Here is a 27,453-nt window from a genome sequence, read left to right on the forward strand (position 1 = left end):
TTATATATGATGTGATGTGTGTGTGTGTACTTCCTTTGTCACCTGCTATTAAAAACAAAACTAAAGTACCCTTCCGTGTCAAACATTCACCTGCAGTCCTTTGTTGTTGGGTATTCAGGGTTCTAGTTCTCACTGTTACCATCATGCGTCTATGTGTGCTAAGTCACTTCTGTTGTGTCTGACTCGGTGCAACCCCGTGGACTGTAGCCAGCCTCCTCTGTCCATGGAATTCTCCAGGCAAGAATCCTGGAGTGGGTTGCCTTGCCCAGTGAAATTACTTTCCTTCTCGAATCCCCCAAAGGAAGTCCTAGACTCCCTCCATTTATCCCAGACTTTGATGGAAGTGCCTTCAGCTGCTCACTGTTCAAGGTTCACGCTCACCTCCTTGAGTGTGAAACACCTTGAAATAGGTGTTTATGATGATGTTAAATATCTAAACTTTATTTCAAGCTTACTGAGTATTTTTGGCAGAAATGAATGTTGAGTTTTTCTCAAATATCTTATGTTGGTTTTCAGGAGGATGACATGCCCTCCCCGCCTCCCCCAACCTTTGGCAGCTCATATTTTTATTTATTTTAACCTCTGGTGTTTTAATTGTTGAAATAAATAAACCCTGTTTGTTAAAAGGGCTGGCCCTGATGGTCTGATTGGAATCTGCTGCTGTTTTGCTGGGTGACTGTGCATCCCTGTCTAGCCAACAGCAATCTGGTTTGGTGTCCGGGTCGCACAGCTTCACTAAAGGGTTGGTAAATGCCCTGTTTCTGGGGGCGGGGTGTGTTTAACAGGATGAGAAATTTCCTTCTGCTCCCAGGAACTTCCAAGTCTTTACCTAGAAAATTACAAGGGTGCATCACTTCTCTGAAAGGAAATATGATCATTTTCCCACCTTTTCCTCAGTTTTGTACAGATCTTGTTTTTTGTTGAATCACTTAAGGTTTTTATCTTTTAGTGTCCGTAAAATATATTGAGTTAGAGAAATTGAAAGGAGATAAAAATGGTCATTTAAATAAATCTGTTGCATTTCCTTCCTCTTTTTTAGTTTCACTTTTTTATGTGTTCTTTTTTATTAGATTGGCCAAAACTGTATTTTACGATTTTTCCTTAGATGTATCTCTTGAATTTATCATTTGTTTTTATGTTTTCTTGATGAATAATTAAGATATTAACTTTTATTACCTTCAGTGTGTTTTGTTGATTTCTTTTTCTCATTGCTTGAGTTAAATTCTTTGCTTCCATTTATTCGTTCCCACTTAACAGTAAAGACCATGTTATTCTTTTAATTGGCCTGTTACTGGCTTTCTATCAAGGTCTGTTGCACTTTGGTTTGTTGTAATGGTTTCTTTTTTTCCCCCAGGAGAATATTGAAACTGTGGTTTTTATTTTCTTTTTGATCCAAGAGTACTTTTAGAGAACTTTTTTCATTTCATAATAGTTGATGCTGTTGTTTGTCCATTTGCTACCAAGAAAGCTTAGTTGAGTTGAGAGAGATCGTGGCTTTATAATTCCTGCATCATGCATTTCAGGGCTTCCTTTTTGGCCAGTATCACTTTCTAAAAATGTCTGTGGGGCGCTGCACAGGGTAGCCGATGGCTGTAGTGCTGTCCGCTGCGTTAGTTCAGATCCCGTGTAGCAGGAGTCCTGGAGTCCAGTGCTGCCCGGGGCCTGGGGTCACGGGGTGACGTGTGTCCAGGGATGCGATGGTCTGTGCGGGGTCTGGTGAATGGGAGGCACTGTCCAGTCCAGGGGACAGTGTCCTTGGAGCGGCACTGTTCTCTCTTAGGCCGCATGAGTCTGTTAGAACTCAGCCCCGAGGGGGCACAGATGATAGTGTCCCTAAAGTACAGGACTTGGGTCTGCCCTGGGTCTCCTCCAGTTAGCAACCCGTCACCAAACAAAACCGTATCTTTCCTTCTGCTTGCTCTGACGAGGACCAGCAGGGCTCATGTGCCTCAGATTCTCACTAAACTTCTAGCACGTGCTACGTGCTAAGTCATTTCAGTCGTGTCTGACTCCTTGTGACCCTGTGGACTATAGTCAGGCTCCTCTATCCATGGGATTCTTCAGGCAAGAATACTGGAGTGGGATGCCATTTCCTCCTCTAGGGGATATTCCTGACCCAGGGATTGAAACTGCATCTCTTGTGTCTCCTGCATTGGCAAGCGGATTATTTACCACTGGCGCTACCTGGGAAGCCAAAGCAAAGCCTTATCCTTTCCGTCCGCTTGCTCTGATGACCAGCAGGGCTGGTGTGCCTCAGGTTCTCGCTGCACTTGTAGCCTGTGATGGTATTTTGCCCATAAAGGTTTATGGGGGAGTGGCGCTGAGCGGGGAGGCTGCACACGGGAGCTCTCAGGCCCAGCGCGAGCCCGGCCAGCTCCCCCGGTCGGTTCTCTTGCTCCACGTTATTTCTCTGCGGCTGGTGGTGAGTGTGGATGAGCTGGCGTCGGGGAGCAGCAGGCGCGGGGCCGGGTGGGCACGGGGGCCTTTCCTGCCCCTGGGCGTGTTTCCTGGATGCCCCCTTCCTGCCCTATGTTGCGGTCGTCACGCCTTCCTCCCGGTGACTGCCTGCCCCTCCTCCTACCCAACCGTTGCCGCTGCCGCTCTCCATTCCCGCCTCACCCACAGCGTTGGGTTTTCTCTTGTGTTTGACCTGATGTGAGTTTGTGTGGTTAGTGAAGAATTTGCGCCTCTTCCTTCTGTCCTGGTTCTCCCAGCTTCTGTCTCTACGCTGGTTTGTTCCCGCGCTTGTCTCTCCCGTCACGAGCTCTGTGGCGCCCCAGGGGTCGGCCTGCCCGGACCCTGCAGGACCGCTCTGCTTCCGTCGGCCCCTCTCAGGCCCCTGCTCCTCCCCTGTCTCCGCAGTGTCAGCCACGCCGCACCTTCCCTCCTGCCCCGGCCCCACCGGAGAGGCACTCTGTGACTTCTGCTCTTGTCCCTTAGGGCGTGGTCCTTGTTTGTCTAGGGGCCCCTTGGCTGCTGTTACCTTCCCCCTCAGCCTCCACGGGAGCCTGTGTTTCCCTAACTGATGACGCCTGTCCTACAGCTTACTCCTGTTCTCTGCCAGCTTGCCAGAAGTCAGCAGTATCTTTTCTCTTCCTGGTATAAATCCGTGTGTTGTCCCCACCAGGACCTGCCCGCCGTAAACACGCAGGCACACTCGGCGTGGTCTTCACGCCCCCTTGCCTTTCCTGTGAAGGGCGCGAGTCTTACCCAGCCTCAGCGTTTATTCCCCTGAACCAGGCTGAGTGAGTTCTTCCCTCGCTCTGCACTTGCATCTAACCCTTCCGAGCTAGAGGGTGGGTGGCCAGTGCAGTGGGGTGATCCTCCAGTCTGAGGGCAGCGGCCCAGGGCCGGCTCAGCTGACCCAGAGGAAGCCCGCAGTGCTCTAGCCTTGGTTTGAAGGCGCTCCTACCAGGATAACGCTGCGGGCCCATTGGTGCTGCCCGCTGCCCTGCCAGGGGGCAGAGCTGCTGTTTCTGGGCACGGCCCTTAATGCCGCCACCAGTTTCCTGAGGTGACTGCTGGGCTGAGCCTCCTGTTCCCCTTGGCAGAGCAGCAGGCGCTCCACACACATGCTCTGCTCCTGTTCTCTGTCACAGGACAGTTGTGAGCGCTGAGGTCTGCCTCCACCGCCCTTCAGGGAGGAGACGCGGGCTTTCTGCGGGGAAATGAGCTAGGCCGTCTCACCTGCTTTCGGGCCTTTGCTGTGTTTTCTCTGTGGATATTTGAGATGTGGTGTGGGGGCAGATTCTTTGACTCTGTCCATCAAATCCTGGTCCTTTCTCATGCTCAGATCTGAAAAGGGACATATATATATGTATATATATATATATATATATACACATATATATATATTTGTTGTTCAGTGTCTCAGTCACGTCTGACTCTTTGTGATCCCATGGACTGCAGCCCACCAGGCTCCTTGTTCATGGGGTTTCCCAGGCAAGAATGCTGGAGTGGGGTGCCATTTCCTTCTCCAGGGGATCCTCCCGACCCAGGGATTGAACCCACATCTCCTGCATCGGCAGGAGGTTTCTTTACCACTTGAGTCACCACAGAAGCCCCTTATGTGTATATATTCCACTCTCCCTCTACCCAGACTCCTGTCCTTCCACATACTGTTTTAAACACATAATTATTACATATACATTAGCTATTAGAGTCCATTATTTTATTTGCAACTAGAATTCCTTAAAAACATCTTTACTCTAAGAACTTGGTCCTACAGGTTGTTGTTTTAAACTTCATTTCGATCTGTTTATTTTTTTTTTCTTGTAGAGTAGCTGTTTTCCCATGATCTTGCTCATTTTCCCATGTCCTTCTGTCCCACCTGACAGATGACTGATAACCTAGGGAGTCCTTGGTGCCGCTGAGGGCAGAAGGCCGCTGGTGGCGGGTGAGGCCCAGTTTGCAGTCACCCCCTTATCCCTGGCTGTGATTTCCGTGGTTTCTGTGACCCCAGGATCAACCACAGTCTGGAAATACGTACAATACAACGAGATACTTAGGGAGACCACCAGCTTCACATAACTTTCATTACAGTGGGTTGTTATCATTGTTCTGTTATATTCTTAACCTCTTACTGTGCCGGATTTATAAGTTAAATTTTATCAGAGGTTTGTGTGGGCAGGGAAAAAATAGTATGTGTGTATATATATATAGGATATAGAACTGTTCTCAGTTTCAGGCATCCACTGGGGTCTTGGAACATATACCCCACAGATGAGGGGGGACTACTGTAGTTTGTTGATAAGGTTGAGCCCATCTGCATGGGCAAACTGGCTTTAGTAGTAATAGTGGTAGTCATTGTAGTCATGATTATCAGTCAGTGAATCAGTGTAAATCTGTTACCTTGAGGGGAAAAGCATCTCCAGATTTATTACCTTCTGGTAAGTAAATAGTGTGATTAATCTTTTTATTGCAAGACAGTGTAGCTTTCTCATGCTCCTCTCTTTGAAGGAAGCAAAAGGCGTTTAGGTGAGCGACCCAGAGCTTTGAGGATTGTGTTAAGCATGCTGAACGCTGGTTTTATAAGACACTGCAGAACACCCGTGTGAGATACGGATGACATGACCTCTGTTTTTCAGTGACCTACTTGGGAAGCTGAAAGGGGGAAAGGGAAATTCCTGAGCTTGGGAGTTTGGGGGGATATGTGTCATCTGGTGTTAACCTTTCATGCGTTTCTCAGAATCACCGACAGGCATCTTGTCCCAAGGATCTGGTTTTTCAGTTTCATTACAAATGTTAATGAATAAATACTCATAAGCTACTTATGAATTGTAGGGATTTTGGAAAGCAAGAGGCTGGACCTCGTGAAGGAGAAGACCATCAACCAGACCATTGGGAACGTTGTGTACTACGCCGCGGACTTGCCCATCTGGTGGCAGGTCCCGCAGTACGTGCTGATCGGCGTCAGTGAGATATTCGCCAGCATCGCAGGTGAGGTTTCCTGTCAGGGGCATCTGTGTCCAGTCCCCTCACTGCACAATTAAGGCCGTGCTGTTTCCTCCCTTGTTAGGCTGTGTTGAGAGAACCGCACAGTGCACGGTGGGTGTTGGTGGGCAGGTGTGGTTCAGAACGTGAATCGGTGAGGAAAGCGTGATGTTATGGCTGAGGCTCCCCTTTCTTGGTGTAAAAGTAGGATTCCCAAAACATCAACATGAAATTCACCTGCTGTAGCGCTTCCACAGGAGACGGGAAAGGAGAACCCGTTTCGGGGGTGGGGGGTTCGGCTTCCTGGCCTGGGCACTGGCTCCCCAGCCCTGCAGTCCTGCCGTGGCCAGGCCTCGGGGTCCCTCACTGCCCGACTCGCAGTGTCTGCCTTTAGTGTCTCCCTTTGTGTAAGGGAGAAACCTCATTTATGAAGCATGTTCTCACAGGCCTCTCCTCCCTATTGGTGAGACCCCGTGGTGGCATGTGGACAGTGAATTCTGTGTGGGCCTGTTTCTCGCTGCTGGGAGTGAGGGAAGGAGAGAATGAGTGACAACCAGAGCTGGCCGGGCCGCGGGCGCTGGTTTTCCCCTCTCCTCCTCTCCCCCTGTGCTCACGTGGAATTGCCTCACGAACTTGGGAGGGAATAAATCAAAGGGATCGGCCCTTCCTTTAGAGCCCAGCGCACATCTCCATGTCTGGTTATCATGGTAGGAACTGGGTTATAGATGTGCCTGCCAAAACTGTTCTCAAACACCTTGCCTTTCAGGTAGAATTCCTGAGTAGATTTCCCCATTTTAGTGTCACTAGTTCATTTGCAAACTCACATCAGTTAAGAATGTAGGAAATTTGGCTTCTTCAACTTCTTTCCATGAGGAACTGGAAATTCCAAGAGCTGGCAAGTCAAATGCTGCCCTCTGATGTGAGGGTGGGGGTCACCACCACCTCTTGGGGTTTCCAGGAGCTGTGGTGGGAGATGAACAGCCAGCCGGGAGCTGTCTCAGAGCAAGGAAGGGCGTGCCCAGAGTCCCAGGTCCCCGAGGGCAGCCGTGCGGAGGCAGTGCTATGTTCTCTCCAAAAATACCCTTCATCCCCCGCCCCCCCCAGGCCTGGAATTTGCATACTCGGCTGCCCCCAAGTCCATGCAGAGCGCCATCATGGGCTTGTTCTTCTTCTTCTCTGGCGTCGGGTCCTTCGTGGGCTCAGGACTGTTGGCGTTGGTGTCCCTGAAGGCCATCGGGTGGATGAGCAGCCACACAGACTTCGGTAAGGACCACCCCACCCCTGCCCACCCCATCAGCAGTGACCAGCATCCAGAGCCCCAGCCCTTGGGTCACGTGGGGCACCTGGGACTGGACGCGATCAGTGTCTCTGGGCTGGGCCAGGAGCCCCCACCCTGCTCCCTGAGCTGCGTCAGACCACCCACCTCACCCTGTTTACCCATGTCACACATGACCTCCTGGAAACAGGTGTACCTTTCTTGCCCGGGTCAGCCTTGGCCACACCCGCCACCAGCAGCTGAGTGGCCGCTATTTATTCCCATATCTGTGATGGGTACACTGCCTTCTTTCTCAGGTACAGTCAGGTCCAGCACTGTATTTTATTAGGAGGCAGATAAAATCTGTATCACAAATTTCCCTTCATTTATCTTAGTTTTGTATTTTCTTTCCCTGACAGTACCTTTTAATTTCTTGCGATTAAAAAAAGCATAATTAAGTTGCTTTTTTAAAAACAAATGTGACTTATGATCAGTCATAATGGGGTTTTACAGCCACTGCCAGTAGGTGGCATCTTGAGCAAAATCACTGGCGAGAGACAAGAGCTCTGCTGTTTGTAGATTGACGTCGCCTGTAGGTGGACCTGGAGATGGAGGCGTCTTCCTTCTGTATGTTTTACCAGTAAAAACCACCACTGCTTTTGGTTGCTTTTCCTTGCATAGTTGTGTGGTATTTGCTGTCCCCTGGTACTTTTAGGTTGTAAATCCCCTTTGGAACCTGATGAAAGCTTAGAGACTGTTCTCTAGAAATGGCAGAATTCCAAAAGCCCTCCCGTGATTCAGTTAAAATTCCTGTCCTGAGCTGAGTGTTTAGGCCCGAGAAGCCCTGATGTAACAGGAACCGGAGCCCCCTGTACCCCCTGGGCACCGTGGCTGATGTGGTCCAGCTGTGAGTGCCGGGACTGTGGGGGGCAGGCAGGCCCAGCCTGGTTGTGGTGAGGAGGGGCTGCCCCCCTTCCAGAGGGTAAGCTCCAGTTACACAGGGGTTCTGAGAGTTCTCCTGGGTTCCTAGTGTCATTGGAACAGACCTCCTTCAGAGACTTGTTACAGAGAGCAAACCTCCGTAGTTCTTCAGATGTCGATGCTGTTTCTTAGTTTTTGTTTCATTTTTAAATGTATCATAAAGGATTGATTGGCTTTGGTCATCCTTGTTGCTTTCCAGTGATTTAATCCCCCCACTACTAATTTAATAACTTGTAGTTTGCCTGTCATCCATCCTTTGCTTCTGACAGGTAGTTTTAATACTTGTAGCTGTGAGGGTCACCTCCAGTATTGATGCACACAGGTACCGGTGCTGGACCTGGGTCCTGTGTGTTGATATTATTTCCACGAGAGGGAGGCACCGGGTCGTGTGTCCTGGATTGGCCGCCCCATCTGGACCGCAGGTGGTCTCCCCTCTTTCCCTCTAGTGCAGGGAGCTTGCGCCCCTTCTGCCTGGAGCCCCGGGTGCTGGGTGAGATGATGGTGGTGTAGGAGGACATGGCAGGGCTCCCTCTCGGTTAGGGGCAGGGGCTGTTGGGGGCGGTGATTGGGAGACAGGGTGGGACCGGGGACACCCCACTCCCACCCCCGAGCCATGCTAGATTCTTCTGGAGGAGGAGCAGCAGGCCAGCTTCTCTATTCTCCTTGCTCCTCCCTGCTCTGCCCGGGCTCAGGTGGCGGTGGGCGCTGGCTCAGTGCTTCCTGACCAACGTGTGATCGCTTCCTGTCAGGTCCCTGGCTGTGGTCTGAGTCTCCCCTCCCTCTGTCCTTCTCTCCCCGTCCTCTGCCGGCCTGCTTGTCCTTGTTGTATTTAGATTGGGAACCACATCTGTGCTGTGAGGGGCGCTGGTCTTGAAGCGCGCGGCTTTGTGTGCTCTTCATCCTGACCCAAATGCAGGACAGAAGCCTTCCTCCTGTCCTTGCTGAGTTAAGCCCCCAGGCCCCGGCAGGATGAATTGCTGTGATGTCAGCCCTCTGAGTCCTGTCGCCTCCCAGGCATCTGCTGCAGCCGTCTTTACTCAGTGCTGAGTTCTCTGAGTCGTCCCCAGTAACCGGTTCTTTTGTTATTTCTGCGGAGGATCTGTTGTACGAATAAGTCACAGTTCATTTATCTGCTGTGCTGTGCATGGGTGTTGCAGGCGTCCCCAGTTGGAGGCTGTCATGAATAGAGCAGCTGGGAATGTTTTCGTGCATGTGTTTGGTGACACGTGAGCTTGTTCCTTGGGGCCCAGGAGTCTGTCTTATCAAATAAAGAACACCCAGAGTTTACCACCTTCATATGCAGTTACCTTCTGTCTGATAAGAGGCCCAAGAAAGCGAAGGCTGATTGTGATAGCTTTTAGGTGGTGGACCCAGTTCTGAACACCCTTCCTAACGCCAGGCTGAGACTCGCCCTGACTGGGAAAACACCGTGTGCAGTCCGCACGGCCTGCCGGCTTTCCCCTTTGCTAGTTTCAATCGCTTGTGTCATTTGGGGAGAAGAATGTTTCAGGGTCGGCACTTCGGCACCACCCAGCAGTGCCACGGTGGGCGCGGGCACAGCAGACTCCAGGAGCGGGGGTCTCTGTCCAGGGCGGAGCCCCACAGTCAGGAAGGACCAAACCACGGCTTTTAAGTACCTGTTGAATAAAAAGCACAATATAGTAGAAATTCTAGGTATTACTGGATTTCTTCTCAAAGCAGTAAACATAGGAAATCGTTGTCTTCTACAACCTGAGTGAGAATTCTTTAAAAACATGTGAATGATTATTATGCAAACACGTGTATTGTATCTATTCGTTCATTCTGTTTAATAAAAGCAGTGTTGAACGTCTAATTTTAATGAGAGTACGTTCAGATAGAAAAAGGAAGTTCTAGAATAACCCAGCCTGACAGAGACCATCAGAGGGAAGGAAGTCTGGTGCTCTAAGTAATCAAAGGGGAAATGCTTATGAAGCCCATCGGCGGCATCCTCTGGAGGCGTGGCTGGTGGACGCGTCTCCCGCCCCTCTCTTGAGCGTGTGCCAGGCCCTTTTCAGCTGGTGACAGGCAGTGTAAGCGGTAGGCCACCTGTGGCCTGTGGGGACAGCCGTCTGCAGGGAGCTGGGGTGGCGTGGTCCCTCGCCCGCAGCCCTGCGTCTCCATGCCAAGGGGCCGTGGTGGGTGTTGCTGTGAAACCTCGGTTCTCCATGGAGAGACAACTGGTGTGCAGACCAGGTACCCCAGACCTCCGTGAAGACTGGGGGTCCTGACGGGGGTTCTGCTGAGGAGCTGGTCCTGAGGCCCTGGGCTCTGTAAGAGGCCCTGGGTGCTTCTCACGGCAGCTCTGTCCCAGGCTGGGGGTGGGGTGGGGAGCTGGCCACCATGTCACATCTTACAAATGAGGAAACTGGGCCCAGAGACCACGACACTGGGTTTGAGCCTGTCTGGTTGAGCTCTGAGGTCCCTGGCCGTAACCTCCGCCTCTTCAGGGTTTATCAGGAATTAAATGGAACTTTGTGCATGGGGTGCCTGTGTGGTGCTCAGGCATTCAATATGTCAGCTCTTTGGTTAAATAAAGTACGGTGCTTGTATATCGACTTGAAGCCTGAAGTTTTTAAGGAGAAATTTAAAAAGCAGACTTGTGTCTTCCCACAGCGTGCAGCTTGTGTGTTCAGCCACCTGCCCTGGCCTGTGAAGGGGACGCTGGTGCGCGTCTAATGTCGGGTGACAATGCGGGAGTGCAGGAGTCCTGTGAGACGTGATGTCCAGGCTGTGTCCTGGCCCACTGTGCAGTCTTGATAAATGTACAGACTCTGGACCCAGGATACCAAGACCCTCTGCTTCCAGAGCTGACTCGGGGACAGTTGGGCTCCCCGTCTGTGGAGCAGGAGAGGCTGGCGACGGGGCTCCAGGGTGGAGCTGGTGTCACGGTGGCTCTGGGAGCAAGGCACTTGTGTACTTCGAGTTAGCGATAGGGTCCTTTTTTCTTTCTTTCTTTTTTTTAATGACCACACTTAAAAGTCACCCTGACCTTGGTAGGAGCCAAGTTAAAGAAATAAAATCTTGTAAACTGTCTCTCCAAACTCTGTTTTTTTTTCCTTTCCTTCTCTCCAGGCAACATCAACGGCTGCTATTTGAACTATTACTTTTTCCTTCTGGCGGCCATTCAAGGAGCCACCCTCCTGCTTTTCCTCATCATTTCTGTGAAATACGACCGGCAGCGGTCGAGAGCGAACGGCACGCCCGCCAGCAGGAGGACCTGACTCTCCCGCAGCCCTGTTGGACGGACAGATGGACAGACGGATCCGGGGGAAGGGGCCTGCAGGGGCTGGGAGAGTGGATGGCTGACTTTCCTGAGACTTGGCATGACACCGGGATTGGTCTCTTGTCTTACCCGGTGATCTAGGTAAGTGCCTTCCTGTGGTTCACCTCCTGCCACCCGGGCCTTCCTGGAGCAGATGGACAGGCTGCCGCAGGCTTCTCACCACTGAAGACCCTGGCTCACCCTGCAGCTGGTCTCCTCTGGCAAACACCTGCAGATGCTGACACCGGTCTCCGAACATGACATCCATGTGGGTTGGCATCCCAGTATTTTAAACAAGAATCTCATCTCCTTCCCGTAAAACCTGCGCTCACCTTCTTCTTTCTTGATGAATAGACATCTGTTTCCATTGAGGAACAGGAGGATTTGTTAAGAAACGAGAGTGTGGTCAAGTGCCGCGAAGGTTTTATAGAGAAGTCCTGCTCATGGTTTCTCTCCTAAGCCACAAATCTTGCCAACGCCAAGTTCCTCGGTACATGCTGGTGATGAATACATTTTATCTGCTGCTTCAAATAGTGCTAATTTTTTAAACCGTTGAGATTGCTTTCCTGTTGTTTCCTTAAGAACATGATGTTGTACTAAGAACTATTTAAGACCATGTGTTCATCTCAGCCTGTGAAGCAGCCTGACGTGTGTTTTAAAACCTCGCCTAGTCAGTGCTCGTGTACGATTTCCCTGTGGTACCACTGAGACTGAAGACCTGCTCTTGAGGGGGAGGGCCCTCCGCTGAACGGCGCTGGCGGGCGGTTGGCAGTGTTCAGTGTGAAGTGTCGACAGTCGCTGGCTCTGGGCCGGGGGTGTTATGTGTTGGGGGGTTTCTCGTTTTGTCTAATAAACCATTCTTCGTTTGTTGCTGTGCTTTTGGTATAACTTTATTATAAAACACCTTGATTTTGAGACCCACTGACTGTGTGCTCTCTCCACCATCGTCACGTCTGTGCGTCTTGTGTGTGGATTCCTCAGCTGTCGTGGAGACTGTGAGGGGTCCTCAGGCAGGAACTGATGCGAAGTCTCAATAAAACGCCTGCTCCTGATACAAGTCCTTGACTTTCTGGGAGAGTGATCCTTGCGCCTGCTCTGTGCTAAAATAACAATGTTATATTATTTCTGTTATTTTGTTTGGAGAACACAAAAGACAAACACCTTACTCATCTGGGTGTGAGTTTGTGTTAAATAAGGGTTGGAAAGCCCTGCTCTAGGAAATAAATACATCATCCTCCAGGGGTATAGTTTAAGCCTTCAGGATCTATTACATATTGAAAACCATTAACCCATGTTGTCAAAAAAATCACATTTTTTTTTTCTGTAAGGGATTGGGCACAAAAGGGAAAGGGTTGTGTGACGAGAGCCCAGCCTGTCCCTGGGTAGGGCGCCCCGGGCATATGGAGTCGGCATGTGGGGCCCAAGTCCTTGCCCAGCCTCCGGGCCTTACCTGGGCTGGGAATCCGTATATGTAGAGAGCCGGGTACACGCTCTCCTGTCAAGGGGAAGCTGTCTAGAAAGCCAACCGGTTAAAGAACTGACGGCCTTTTAACTTCCCAGCTGCATTTAGAGAGTGTACAGTTGTGGTCACTGTGTGACGTTGAACAGCAGTTAAATAAATCCACAGAACCAGTATGCTGTCCTGGGGCTCTCATTAAAACACCCGCCTGCCCTAGAGACCTCGATGTGGGTCTGCAGTGTTCATTGGCCTCTGAGCACACAGGTTCGTGTTCTCCATTGGAAGACACTCGTCCCTGCTTTCTCTTCCTTGAAGGTGGATGGAACCGAGTGCTTTATTTCTGCACAGTCTCGTGGGCGGGTTTAAAGAGAAGGTTTGTCTTTAGGCTGAGTTCTTTCTCAGGAGCTCACAAGTCTGGTTTCTCAGAGCTCACAGCTCACAGGCTGCTGTCCATACGTCTGGCTTCACAGGCGGGGGTCCCACCTCCCAGGGGCCACCGGAGCATCTCCCCCCAACGTTAACATCCGGGTGTGGAGGTGGCCTCTTCTCGGGAGAGCAGGGAAAACACAACATGATATATATAACACTGCAAAGTTCCAAATCTACAAGTCCTTGCAAAATTACAGGAGGCCTTTTACAAAAACTCTGATCACTTAAGTTCAGGTAATAAAAAAATGGATGATCGTCAATATTAGTGAACTGTTCAACTCGGCGCAAAACAATCCCATTGCTTGCAAATCAAAGTGCATTAAAGAAGAGCAGAGCTCTATAGTAATCTAAAATCGCCACACAGCTTACGGGCATCTTCAAGAATGAAATCATTTGAGCAGATACTTTCAAATGTTCATTGTAACACCTTGCTCTTTTGAAAATAAGGCCTTTTAGGGGAAATAATACATTTTTAAAAAGTGCTTCTGGAACTAGGACAAATTAAGGGAGCAATACAAAATGCAAAGGAAAAAACACCACCACCAGACTGTGTAACTGGAACATCAGCATTTGCTATTTTCCAAACGGGCTAAAAGAGGCACGCACCTTGGAAAGGAAGCCAGGCTAGGGCCAGGGAGTTGCACCTGCAGTCTGACCTGTGCCAGTGCCTCCTCCAGACCCGAGTGCAGGGAAGAGGGTCTAGGGCTGACAGGTGAGCAGACCCAGACGGGAGCGACTTCACTGCAGCCTGGACTCCATAGTGACGAAGACCCGCCAGGAACCACATTCTCTTCCCCGTGCCAGGCTGATTTTCCTGCGGCTATGGGTCCCGGCAAAACAGGTTGAGTAAGGAGTGGAGAGGAAGGCACCCGACCTGTTGCTTTAAAGAGATGCATGATGAAGCCCTTGGTCTTGGGACACCAGCAGCAGAGCTGGAGGTGGACAGGCCAGTCAGGATCTCTCACCTGCACAAAGTTCTCCGAATCCTCCCCTAACTCTCCCCTAACACTCGGAGCAGCGGTCATGAGTTATTCTTAAAAACAGACCAATATCTTAACCAAACTGGCTTCTGCCTGACCGACCACAGAATGTGGGCAGGATATTCTAGGTGGGTAGGTGATGCTTGAAGCCTCGGTTTGTGAGAGCACAGAAAGAAGGGACATAACTTGGCTGCTCTTGTGTTTGGAGGTCAGAGGGATGAGCGGTGGGTGTGTCTCCAGAAGGAAGCATAGACAGACACCAGTGTCTCCTGCTGAGCGATGTGTCAGAGGTGGGGACCCTAGTGACCACTGTCAAGGGCTGGTGTGCTGGAGAGGAAGGTCTGAAGACAGCCAAGGGGAGGGCTAGGCACCCATAAAGTGTTCACCCTAAAGGGAACCAGAGATGGGTGGTAGCCAGGAACCAAAATGGGCAAGGGAGGGCTTTGCGTTCCTTCTGCTTTTGAGAATGGAGAAAAGAGAAAGCTTTATGAAATCCCAGCATTTATAAAGTGAACTTTGGGAGAGTGTCTTGGGAAAGTGATGGAAGCACGAAGTGACATTCTCGCTGCTGGGGTGGTGCCGGAGCTGGGCGTGGGTCCGCTGAGCCAGAAGAGAAGGGAGTAAAGGGGGTGGGCGTTTTCCAAGGCCCCTCCCCCACAGAAGGCACCTGAACCTGCCTCTCCCACTGTGTGGGGGACACAGCCTCGGTGTCCTCACACTGTTAGTCAAAGCCTTCGGGACCACAAACTTGGGAGGGAGAAGAGAAAAGGACACAAAAAACCATGCACCCACCACAACTCTGCACAGCGTGGCCAGATGGGCCCCCAGACTCGAAGCTGTGAGCGTGAAAGGCCAGACACCCTCCTTGTACCGGACCTGCCTCTTAGCCATCCCTGTAGAGACAGAGCTGCTGTGCTGTGATTGTGCCCTCGTTGGGAAATAGGATCTTTGTAGACAGAATCAAGGTAAGATCAAGTCAGCAAAGTGGGCCCTAAATCCAATATGACTGGTGTCCTTACGAGAAGAGGGCAATTCGGCCCGAGACACCCTGCATGTGACGATGGAGGCAGAGTGGAGCGGTGCTTCCACGAGCCAAGGACACTGAGGATGACGCAGCAATTCCAGGGCTGGAAGAAGCCAGAAACAACCCTCCCCCAGACCCTTCAGAGGGCATGGCCCCACCCACACTTCTGGCCTCTAGACCTGGAGAGAAGACAATTCTTCCTTTCTAAATATTTATTATTTATTGACTGTGCTGGATCTTGGTTGCAGCACATGGGCTCCTTGGTTGCAGCATGCAAACACTTACTAATACTTGAGGCATGTGGGATCTAGTTCCCTGACCAGGGATGGAACCCAGGCCCCCTGCACTGGGAGCGTGGGGTCTTAGCCACTGAACCACCAAGGAAGTCCCAAGAAGAAACAATTCTGTTAACACCTTCCCAGGACTACCTTCACCAAGTGCCATAGAAAGGTATTCTCTCAGGCTTCTGCAGGTTAGGGATCTGACACAGTTCTCACTGGGCCAAAGTCAAGGTCTGGGTTCCTTTCTGGGGGCTCCAGGAAAGATTATTTTTTTTTTTTTGCAGTGCCTTGCGGTTTGTGGGATCTTAGTTCCCCTACCAGGGCTTGAACCCGGGCCTCCTGCAGTGGAAGCACGACCAATTCCTTACCATTGGGCCTTCAGGGGGTTAACCAGAGATGACTTTTCTGGCCTTTTTGAGCCTCAGGAGGCTGCCTGCATCCACTGGCTAGGACCCCGTCCCTCCCTCTGCAAAGCCAGTGTCTGCACGCTGAGTCACCCACATCCCTCTGACCTCTGCCTCCTCTTCCACTTTTAAGGATTCTTGCAATGATGCCTGGACTACACAGATAACCCAGGCTGATCTCAAGTTGGCTAATAAATGCAGTTATCTTTGCCCGATAAGGTGAAAGTAATCACAGGTCCCGAGAGTTCGGATATGGACATCTTTGGGGGCCTTTCTTCTGCCCATCACTGTGGCCGACCACAGTCAGAATTTCGAATGTTCAAGCCACTGTGTGAGGAGACATGTTGTCACAGGAGAAGCCCATCTTCAATCAAAACTACCTTCCACACATAGCTGGTAAAAATGCTAAACTCGCCCTCTCTTGTTCTGGCAGTGCTAATAGCCAACAAAATTAATTTTTTTTGAACAGATCCAGACATGAATTTTTATACTTTGTATTATGGCATAAATTCATTTGATGGGTGCAGATGTGCATATGAAAAATTGAATTTGTTGTAGAGAACTGAATTAGAAAGTGGGACATTCCCCCACACACTGGTCCCATCGAGTCATCCGTCCAAGCCACCTAGCACGACATGCTGGTCAGATAACCAGAACAGCCGTGGACACGTCACCTTGTTTTTTTTTTTTTGACACGTCCCCTTGTTTCCTTTTTTTTTTTTCTAACCTTCCCATGTGGCTTGTGGGATCTTAGTTCCTCAATCAGGGATTGAACCTGAGACTTTGGCAGCAAGAACCAGGCACCCTAACCACTGGATTGCCAGGGAAGTCCCTCCTTTTCATTTTTGGTCCAGGATTTTAATTTTTCTACATTTTAAGCACAAAAGTAGTATGTTTTTGGAGTCAAGCAAATTCCAACAGGCCGTTTATATCAACTGAAAGTTCAGGACTTCCTTGGAAGTCCAATGGTCAGAACTCTGCACTTCCACTACAGAGGACCAGGGTTCAGTCCCTGGTCTGGGAACTAAGATCCTACATGACTTGGGCAACTAAGCCCGTGCCTGGCAACTCCTGACTTGCTCACTCTGGGGTCTGTGCACTACAACCAGAGAGAAGCCCGTGTGCCCCAACGAAGAGCCTGTGTGCGGAAGCTAAGACCCAACAGAGGCAAAAAAGAAAAAGAAGTTTGGGTCAGCATTGTGTTAGGCTGAATACCACCTTCCCCCAAAGATGTCTGCATCCAGATCCCTGGAACTTAGGCTATGTTCCCTCATGTTGCAAAAGATGAAGATGTGATTAGAGATCCTGAGATGGAGATGGCACCCTGGGTTATCTGGGAGAGCCTTTAGAATCACAAGGGTCCTTATAGGTGACAAGGCTAGAGTTCAGCCCCAGGAGAAGTGAGGACAGAAGGAGGGTCAGAGGATACAGTCGCCGGCTTTGAAGAGGAAGGGAGTGACCACGAGCTCTTTTGGGGGCTTGTTGGTTTATTTTGGGCTGCTTTGGGTCTTAGTTGCGGCTTGCAGGATCTTTCAGTTGGAGTGCAGGCTTCTCTCTAGTTGTGGTACCAGGCTCACAAGCTGAGTTGCCCTGCAGCATGTGGGATCTTAGTTCCCCAACCAAGGTTCGAACCCACATCCCCCTGCACTGGCAGACAGATTCTTAACCACCGGACCACCAGGGAAGTCCCCCACGAGCCCCTTTTTGTTACAAGACTCAACCTCACTCGCTCACTCTCCTCACCCTTAATCCTGACCCCGCTGTGTGAATTCACTACATCTCTCACCCTACAGCTTATTCATTTCCAGGATGGGGCATCCCCGGCGTTCCCCGGGAGTCCAGCAAAATCTCTGCCTGCTTTGACTAATTGCAGATGGGTGATTTATCTCAAGCGACCTCAATGCACCAGAATTTACAGCTTCCATCCCATCTAAGCCGTTTGTCGTTCCCGGAGCTGAAAGGGAATGGACACACTTCAGGGATGGTTGGAAAAGCCTCCGAGTGGATTTATGTGTGCCATTTTAAATTTTAAACCCGAAGCAAGCTAGTTAGACCCAGAGGACTTCTTGCTTACTGCTCTTCAGGGCTCAGATATTTCAGAGACATAAACCAAACCACAGAATTCAGCAGTTTTCTAATGTCCTGGATACCGTGTTAAGTGCAAGTCATCATTCACAAGGAACCACGATGCCGCTGGAAACAGCAAAGTCAGAGAAGGAGAGTCGGCCTGCTCGCATGGGTCACAGGTCTTGTTCATTCATTCAGCCCTTTCATTCAGTCATTCAACAAACGCCCCCCCACCCCCAGGCACCTAGTGTGTGCTGGCTCTGTTATACTTGGGGGGAAGCAACAGTGAACAAAACGAAGTCTCCGTTCTCTTGGAACTCGAGTCTTAATGAGGGAGACAATAAACATGTAAGCAAACAATAACACTGCAGAAAGCATAAGCGTTCTGCTGAAAACAGTAAAAGATGATAGGGTAGCATCATCTCCCACGATGAGGCAACTGGATGCAGAGCAAGATTTGGGCTTAAAGCACTTCTCAGGGTGGACCTCCTACCTCCTCCCGTCCAGCTCCTGGTAAGCTAGTAAATTGTCTGCTATTTCTTGTTTGCCCTGCCATCTAGTGGCTGAAAATAGAACTACAGGTTATTTTCCTAAACAGCCAAGAAAATTTTTGATACAAAAAAATCCCATTGATTAAGGGTACAAAGTGGTAGATAAATAAGTCCTAGAGTTCAAATCCATGGCATAGTGATTATAGTCGACAATACTACTGTGATATAAACTTCAAAGCTGATAAGAGACCAGTTCCTGATGGATCCCAACCACAAAAACAGAAATGATAAATATGTGATGATGAGACCTTAACAGAAGCACCTGGGGTAATCATAGTGCAGCATATAAATGTATCAAATCAGCATGGACACCATAAACTGATACAATGTTATGTGTTAATTATATTTGAGTTACAAATAATTTTTTTTAATTGTGTAGAGAAGAAAAATAGTTAGAATCCACCAAAATGTATGAATCCTGATCCCTCAAGTCATTTTTTCCCCCAAAACCTCTTAGAGTCTATATAAGTATTGAGACCTACTTAGAATTTATTGTGTGCATTGTATGTTTAGTCACTCAGTTGTGTCCAACTCTTTGTGACCCCATGGATGGTAGCAAGCCAGGCTCTTCTGTCTGTGGGACTTCCCAGGCAAGAATACCGGAGTGGGTGGCCATTCCCTCCTCCAGGGGATCTTCCCGACCCAGGGATGGAGCCCCGTCTGCTGCACTGCCTTACAGCTGAGCCAGTGGGGAAGAATTGATTAGAGCTAAGTTGCCTTTGTCTTTGACTTCATTTCACTTTCTCTCACATGGGATTCTTTCTTGTAAGATGACTGTGAACCTGCACCCCCCTGGGGAGAGCCTGCAGTGTGATCCCAGAGCAGGAAAGGAGGACGAGGAAGAGAAACAGGAGGAGAGAGAGCAGGCAACAGAAGTTACTGGGTTGGATGCTGCCACTGTGGTACCTGACACTGGGTTTGGTGAGTCCTCCAGGAATGCATCTTTTAAAAGATTCTAATGACCCAGATAACCATGATGCTGTGATCACTCAACTAGAGCCAGACATCTTGGAGGGAGAAGTTAAATGGACCTTAGGAAGCATCACTATGAACAAAGTTAGGGGAGGTGATGGAATTCAAGCTGAGCTATTGCAAAATCCTAAAAGATGATGCTGTGAAAGTGCTACATTCAATAATCCAGCAAATTTGGAAAACTCAGCAGTGGCCACAGGATTGGAAAAGGTCACTTTTCACTCCAATCCCAAAGAAGGGCAATGCCAAAGAATGTTCAAACTACTGCACAATTGCACTCATCTCACATGCTAGCAAAGTGATGCTCAAAATTCTCCAAGGTAGGCTTCAACAGTACATGAACCAAGAACTTCCAGATGTTCAAACTGGATTTAGAAAAGGCAGAGGAACCAGAATCAAATTGCCAACATCTGTTGGGTCATAGAAAAGCAAGAGAATTCCAGAAAAACACCTACTTCTGCTTCATTGTCTACACTAAAGCCTTTGACTGTGTGGATCACAACAAACTGTGGAAAATTCTTAAAGAGATGGGAATACCAGACTACCTGACCTGCCTCCTAAGAAACCTGGATGTATGAAGGTCAAGAAGCAATAGTTAGAACCGGACATGGAACAATGGACTGGTTCAAAATTGGGAAAGGAGTACGTCAAGGCTGTATATTGTCACCCTGCTTATTTAACTTATATGCAGAGTACATTATGAGAAATGCCAGGCTGGATGAAGCACAAGCTAGAATCAAGATTGCCAGGAGCAATATCAATAATCTCAGATATGCAGATGACACCACCTTTATGGCAGAAAATGAAGAGGAACTAAAGAGCCTCTTGATGAAGGTGAAAGAAGAGAGTGAAAAAGCTGACTTAAAACTCAACATTCAAAAAACGAAGATCATGGCATCTGGTCCCATCACTTCATGGCAAATAGATGGGGAAACAATGGAAACAGTGACAGACTTCATTTTCTTGGGCTCCAAAATCACTGCAGATGGTGACTGCAGCCATTAAATTGAAAGATGCTTGCTCCTTGGAAGCAAAGATATGATCAACTTAAACAGCATATTGAAAAAACACAGACATTACTTTGCTGACAAAGGTCCATCTAGTCAAGGCTATGGTTTTTCAAGTAGTCATGTATGGATGTGAGAGTTGGACCATAAAGAAGGCTGAGCACCAAAGAATTGATGTTTTTGAACTGTGGTGTTGGAGAAGACTCTTGAGAGTCACTTGGACTGCAAGGAGATCAAACCAGTCCATCCTAAAGGTTATTAACCCTGAATATTCATTGGAGGGACTAATGCTGAAGCCGAAGCTCCAATACTTTGGCCACCTGATGCGAAGAGCCAACTCATTAGAAAAACCCCTGATGCTGGGAAAGGTTGAAGGCAGAAAGAGAAGGGGACGACAGAGGATGAGATGGTTGGATGGCATCACCAACTCAATGGACATGAGTTTGAGGAAGCTCTGGGAGTTGGTGATGGACAGGGAAGCCTGGCATGCTGCAGTCCCTGGGGTCGCAAAGCGTCGGACATGACCGAGTGACTGAACAACAACCTGAAGTGCATCTCAGAGCTGTCTGCCTGGGGACACGGGGACCAGCCATCCCCGCTTGTGCAGTGCCGCCTCCACTCCCTGACTGTTTCCGGGCTGCCGAGGACGACCGCTGAGCAGGTCCCCATGCATCACTCCCGAACTCCCCAACCCCAGTGGAGACAGAAAGATCCCAGGGTTTTCTGGAGGTTTCCTGGCCCACCTAGTGGGGATGGGAAGGTTTTAAAATGGGAAGTGTCCAGGGCACTGGGAGGCAATGCTAGCTAGCCTGGGAGTTTTCCAGGAAGGTATCTCAGGGACCAAGGGAACTCCCACAAGTGAAGATGCAAGGAGATTGCGCTGGCAGGCGCTGGAGTAGACAAACCCCTCCTAGCTACACTCGGATGGTTCTCAAGAAGAAAAGTACCTGGTAACAAGAAACACCCTTCCCTGGAGTGTTCTGTGTGGGGGTCTTCTCCTCTTCCAGTTGCAAAAACATCTCCTAAGAGGGTCTCGAGGGACCCGTGTTTACTCCTGCAGGTTCCGAGAGCCGTGTGTCCAGAGCCACTTGCTGGCCTCTTGGAGGTGGTCCTCCCTGAGGGCTGGAGGGAGATCAGAATGGCTCGAGGTCCTGAGTACTTTTTTAAAATTCACCCAGTGTATCAGTTTCCTGGGGCTGCTATTAACAGATCGCTACAAGCTTTGTGACTTAGAACAAGTGGAATTAATTCTCTCACTCTTCCAGAGGCCACCAGTCCAGCATCAAGGTATCCACCAGGCCATGAATCTCCCAAAGACATCAGGGAAAGATCCTTCCTGCCTCTTCCAGCTCCTGGGGCTCTTGGTGTTCTTTTTTTTTCTTTTTTAAATAAGGACTTTATTTACTTTTTAGGCTGCATTGGGTCTTGCGCGCGTGGTCTTTCTCTAGTTGCCATGAGTGAGGGCTACTCTCTAGCAGGGGTTTCTCATTTCAGTGGCTTCTCTTGTTGTGGAGCATGGGCTCCAGGGTGCTCAGACTCAGTAGCTGTGTCTCCCAGGCTTAGTTGCCTGTGGCACGTGGAATCTTCCCAGCCCAGGGATCGAACCTGTGTCCTCTGCATTGGCAGGTGGATTCTTAAGCACTGGACCAGCAGGGAAGGGCTCTTGGCTTTCGTTGGTTTGTGGCTGTATCACTCCAGGCTCCATCTCGGTCTTTATGGCCTCCCCTCATGTGTCTCTCTGTGTATTCTCTTCCGTCTCTTATAAGGACACTCATTGGATTTAGGGCCACCTTCATTCAGTATGATCTTATCTCCATCCTTAACTTGCTTACATTTGTAGAGACCCCATGTCCAAATAAGATCCGATTCTGTAATTCTAAGTAGATGTGAATTTAGGGGGAATACTATTCAAACCACTACATCCAGCATTGGAAAATGAGATTTTTCCATTTAAAAAAAGTCCATACTTTTGGAAATAGGTCAAGATAGGATTCCAGTTCCTGGGGTGTAAACTGGAACCACCTCCTTTGGAAGTGATGATTTCTGGTTTGTCATGGTACCTGCCTCTCCGAGGAGGCACACATACACACCTTTGGTCAGGCTGCTTACTGCATTTACATCATCTGCCTGGATCGGGCACGTTTCCAGTCCTCCACGTCCCAGAATTCACTTGATAGCAGAGAATGACTATTATGGTTCATAGTGGCCAAAATGAAACAAAACCACCTCTCTCAAACAGCACATCGGTATAAAAAGTAGTCATTCACATTTCTGTCTTCAGAACCTTCATAACGGTGGGTCACAAGTTAGAACATAGTCCCTCGATGGATTTCTCTGTTTGGGGCAGACAATTAATATTATGGACATTTGTATTATTCCAACGAAGTGAAGCCACTGCTTTACTCTCTTTATCTTACTCATTAGCCCAGATCACTCCTACCTCCTGGAGAGGGAAAGTCCATCCAAGAGACAGATTCTGTGTGGTCTTACTTTTTTGTCCTTGGTAAGAGGGAATCTGACTCATGTTGCTCATTATCCTGCAAAGATTCAGTCCTGGAGAAATATGTTACTGTCACGAAGTTACGAGACATAACTCATTGGTTTAAGGATATGAAAAACCCAGACATGAATTTCAGGTATGGCTGGATCCAGCAGCTCACATTATGCTGTCAGGACTCCACTCTTTCCATTTTTTGGATGTGGTTTTATATGTGTTGGCCTCCCTCTCTGATCATCGTTCCCCACAAGACTGCAAGAGTTTCTGATCCCTATGAGCTATATGCTTTCATTCTACCAACTTTAAGTCCCATGAAAATAGGGTTTATGTTTCCCCAAACTCCACTGAAAGTCTTAGAGTTGATCTCATTGACTCTACTAGCAGGATTACAGATACATGTACATCACCATGGCGGGGATGGTACAACGCTTTGATTGCCCAGGACTGCGTCTCACGCCACCTTGGAGACAAGGTCAGACTCAGCTCCTCCAAGCCACACAAATAAGGACTGGGGAAGTGTGACTCTCCATGGAAAGTCTGGGAGATGGTCTCCACAGGAAGGGGAAACAAATTTAGCAAACTAATAAGTGTTATCTATTGTTAATGCAATTTATCTGTTTGGACTCTTTTAGGACTTCAGCCCTTCACCCAAGTTCAGCAGTCAATACTCTACAAAGACTTTACTCATTTTATTTATTTTTAAAATATTTATTTTTGTTTCCACCAGGTCTTTATAAATAAATATGTTTATTTATTTTTGGTTGTTGCGTGGGGCTTTCTGTAGTTGAGGTGTGTGGATTTAGTTGCCCCAAGGCATGTAGGCTGTTAGTTCCATGACCAGGGATCAAACCCACATCCCCTGCATTGGAAGATGGATTTTAACTATTGGACCAGCAGGAAAGTCTCCTACCCATTTTATTAACAGATAATCTGGCCTATATTGCTTTATCTTACTGTCTAAGCAAGATCTCCCAAAACTGAACCTCTCATCCATCTCACGAGTTGTCATCAGAACTAAATGAGATCTTTTAATTAAAACAACACGACATAAAATCTCAACCCAGGAGCTGATTGCCCACCGTCGTGCTTTAAAAACCTCTCCTCAGCCTGATTCCATCTACAAAGACCCTACTTCCAAATAAGGTCATGTTCACAGGTCCTAGCAGGGAAGACTTGGGTATCTCTTCTGAGGGACACCTTCCAACTCATGACCCTGGGTATTATTTATTTAAAATATATTTTTAAGCCAACTCTTTCTCCTGCCTAAGTAAAAGTGGGCAGAGCGCTGGTGGGAAGTAGATTTTTAAAACAGATTCCCTACAGGTTGAGGGTGGGTCACATCCCACTTTTCCACTTTCTAGGTGAGGGAAGAGACACATCGCTTTCTCTCTGTGTGCTTGTATCCTTTTCGATATAATAACTGCGTCTGCCTCATAAGCTGGTAATGAGAATTAAATACAGGAATACATACACAGGCCCTGACTGGTGCCTAACACACAGGAGAGGAGAGCTCTGGTCATCACAGGATTTGTTGTAAAAGGAAGTGGTATCATTGCCTCGAATGCAGACCACAACCTGGTACTGCCAATGAAAGGGAACCACCAAGGGACTGCCCTGGCGGTCCAGGGGTTAAGAATCAGCCTTCCAGTGCAGGGGATGCAGGTTTGATCCCTGGTCGGGGAGCTAAGATCCTACACGCCTCAACAAAGAGAGCTTATGCACTGCAACAAAAACCCAGTGAAGCCAAAATTAATTTAAAATAAATAAAACACAATTTTGGGACTTCCTTGGTGGTCCGGTGGTTAAGAGTCCATCTTCCAAAGCAGAGGATGCTGGTTCGATCCCTGGTCAGGGAGTTATAATAAGATCCCACAAGCTGCGGGGCAACAAAACCAGAGTGCCACAACAGACAGAAGCCTGAGCGCACTTAAGTGAAGACCTGGTGCAGCCAAATAAATAAATAAAGACATATTTTTTTTACTTTAAACAAAGAAAGCGAAGTGAAAAGTGAGAGTGTTTGTCACTCAGCTGAGTCCGATCCTTTGCGATTGTAACCCACCAGGCTCCTCTGTCCATGGAATTCTCCAGGCAAGAACACTGGAGTGGGTTGCCATTTCCTCCTCCAGGGGATCTTCCCTACTCTGGGATCGAACCCAGATCTCCCGCATTGCAGGCAGATTTTGACTGTCAGAGCCGCCAGGGAAGCCCCCCTCACCCGGAAAGAGAAAGAACCTTCAAATTCCACAAATACAGCTGCATACTGTCGCCTGTCAACGGCTCAGGCCTTAACAAGGCAGTGTGCTGAGGTAAAGCAAAGTCAAGCAAGCCAGCACCCACCGAGGCTGCGCCTGGGACCCGCAGGGAGGACTTAGGTGGCAGCACTTTTTTCAGGATCTGGGTCAACGTTGTTTGGTGCCTTGGGTCAATCAGGGCTGGGGTGATGGTAAGCAGGGGCTGTGGTGAAGTTCCCCCACAGGCTTCATTCCAGGGATTATGAGAATGGGGTCAGACAGCCTCGGGGCAGTCTCGCCAGACCAGCAGCACGCCCACATGCCAGGACCCGCTTAGCCATCTCCCCGGAGATGGTCCAGCTGCTGCAGGAAGGGGTGGGCCTGGCTCACCCCAGAGGGGTGGGGGTGTTTGGTCTTCAGGCCCCAGTGGCAGCCCTGGTGGTGATGTCAGCTGTTGGAGTTTGTAAAACAAAGGCTGTCTTTGTCTCCAGATTCTGCGTGGACAGCAGGACCTGCCAATAGCAGAGCTTAGCGACTGCCTCTTCTCACACACACACACACACACACACACATGCATATGCTGATACACATGCATACATACAGCCATGTATGCATGTGCACACATGTGTGTGTTAGTTGCTCAGTCGTGTCAGACTCTTTGTGACCCCATGGACTGTAGCCCACCAGGATCCTCTGTCCATGGGATTCTCCTGGCAAGAATACTGGAGTGGGTTGCCATATTCTTCTCCAGCGGATCTTTCTGACCCAGGGATCGAGCTGAGGTCTTCCTAGATTGCAGACAGATTGTTTACCATCTGAGCCACCAGGGAAACCCACATGTAAACATTCATGAATTAAAAACACACATATACGCATACATGAATACATACACACAAATGCATACACTTACACACATCCAACTCATGTATGCACACAATACAATTATGTGCATGCAAATACAAACTCGTATGCTTGCATACATATGTATAGATATTCACGCATGTGTGTGTACACATTCATGAATGAATACACACATGTATGCAGGCACAAATACATGCTTACAAATGCACACACACACAACAATCTCCAGTATGCACGCACACGTGCACAGTTAAGTGTGCAAAACCCACATGTCGACTTTAGCCTCCGGCTCCCACCAGCTTCCCCATAAGGGAAGCCATGCCTGGATCAGGAGCAGAAAAGCAGGTGAAGAGCACGCCTCCTGAATCTGGTGGAGGCAGGAGAAGAGCAGATAAGGGAGAAGGGAAGGCATGAAGACTGGGTGGAGCTGAGCACTGGTTTTGCGTCTCAGATGATGTTACCCTTTTCTCTAATAATTCACCTTCCTTGGGTTCCTAAACTTTTCATGCATGCTTTCTTCTCCACAAGGGGCTTCCCTGATGACTCAGCGGGTAAAGAATTGGCCTGCCATGCAGGAGACATAGGAGACAAGGGTTTGATCTCGGTTGGGAAGGTCCCCTGGAGGAGGATATGGCAACCCACTTCAGTATTCTTGCCTAGAGAATCCCGTGGACAGAAGAGACTGGTGGGCCACAGTCCATGGGGTTGCAAAGAGCCAGGCACGATTGAGCTACAAAGCATGCATACATTCCTTCTACATGGAAGGCTCCTCCCTTTTGAATTACACAAATTATACAAAATTCCATACTTAAAAAATAACACACAAACTTAGAAGAATAAAATAAGCACCCATGTCCCCACCATCCCATTTACCAAAACCCTCAGAGCATCCGTGTGCCCACAGACCCCGTCCCTGGTCCTCCCCCATTGTCAGTTTTGTATTTCTCACTCTTTCTTGTCTGAATGTGTATGTGCATTGCTTTTCGTCTCATAAGCATTTAAGTTTTGCATAAGTAGATTCACCATATGCATCCTTTGATGACGTGCTTCAGTTATTTCACATATGAGATTCAGCTCTGTTGATGTGGCTGTTCATTCATTTTCATTCAGTATTCTTTTTTCCTTTTTTTTAAAAAAAATGAAGTATAGTTGATTTACAGTGTTGCATTTGTTTCTACTGTGATTAGTTATATGTATAACTAAGTGAATAGTTATACCTATATGTATAACAATGTGATTAGTTATACATATATGTAAATATTCTTTTCCAGATTGCTTTCCATTATAGGTATTGAATACAGTTCTCTGTGCTCTACAGTATGCTTCGTATTCTTTTAGACTAATTTGCCAGGATTTCTTTATCCAGGCTCTGGTTAGTGGCATTTGGGTGGTCCCAGTGTTTTGTAATTGTAAGCAGAGCTAGAAAAGACTGCCTTTGTTATATTGATGCACTTTGTTATATTGATGTTATATTGATTGTTATAAAGTCCACTCAAAAATTATTTTTGAAAATATAACAATGCTGCCTAAAACATCCGGATGAGAATGTCCATGTCCATGACAGTAAAAAATGTTAAATTCGCTACACTAACTTTAAAAAGTGTAGGCTTTCCCTGGTGACACAGTGGATTGGAATCTGCCTGTCAGTGCAAGGGACACGGGTTCAATCTCTGGCCCAGGAGGATTCCACAGGCTGCGGAGCAGCTGGGCCCGCGGGCCACAGCTACTGAGCCCACGG

The 27,453-nt window shown here is 48.6% G+C and overlaps 1 protein-coding gene across 1 annotated transcript in view; it reads left to right on the forward strand.

The window, feature by feature from the left end:
• The window catches only part of SLC15A4 (solute carrier family 15 member 4), a 29,025-nt gene extending 17,203 nt beyond the window's left edge, over nt 1–11,822 (forward strand). Inside the window, exons 6-8 of the mRNA XM_070475074.1 lie at nt 5,284–5,439; nt 6,538–6,696; nt 10,763–11,822. Coding sequence (XP_070331175.1) covers nt 5,284–5,439; nt 6,538–6,696; nt 10,763–10,911 — 464 coding nt within the window. The 3' untranslated portion in view covers nt 10,912–11,822. The remainder of the gene's footprint in view (nt 1–5,283; nt 5,440–6,537; nt 6,697–10,762) is intronic.
• Nucleotides 11,823–27,453: the final 15,631 nt, after the last annotated feature.

Source organism: Odocoileus virginianus, chromosome 12 (genome assembly GCF_023699985.2).
Source record: "Odocoileus virginianus isolate 20LAN1187 ecotype Illinois chromosome 12, Ovbor_1.2, whole genome shotgun sequence".
NCBI lineage: Eukaryota > Metazoa > Chordata > Mammalia > Artiodactyla > Cervidae > Odocoileus > Odocoileus virginianus.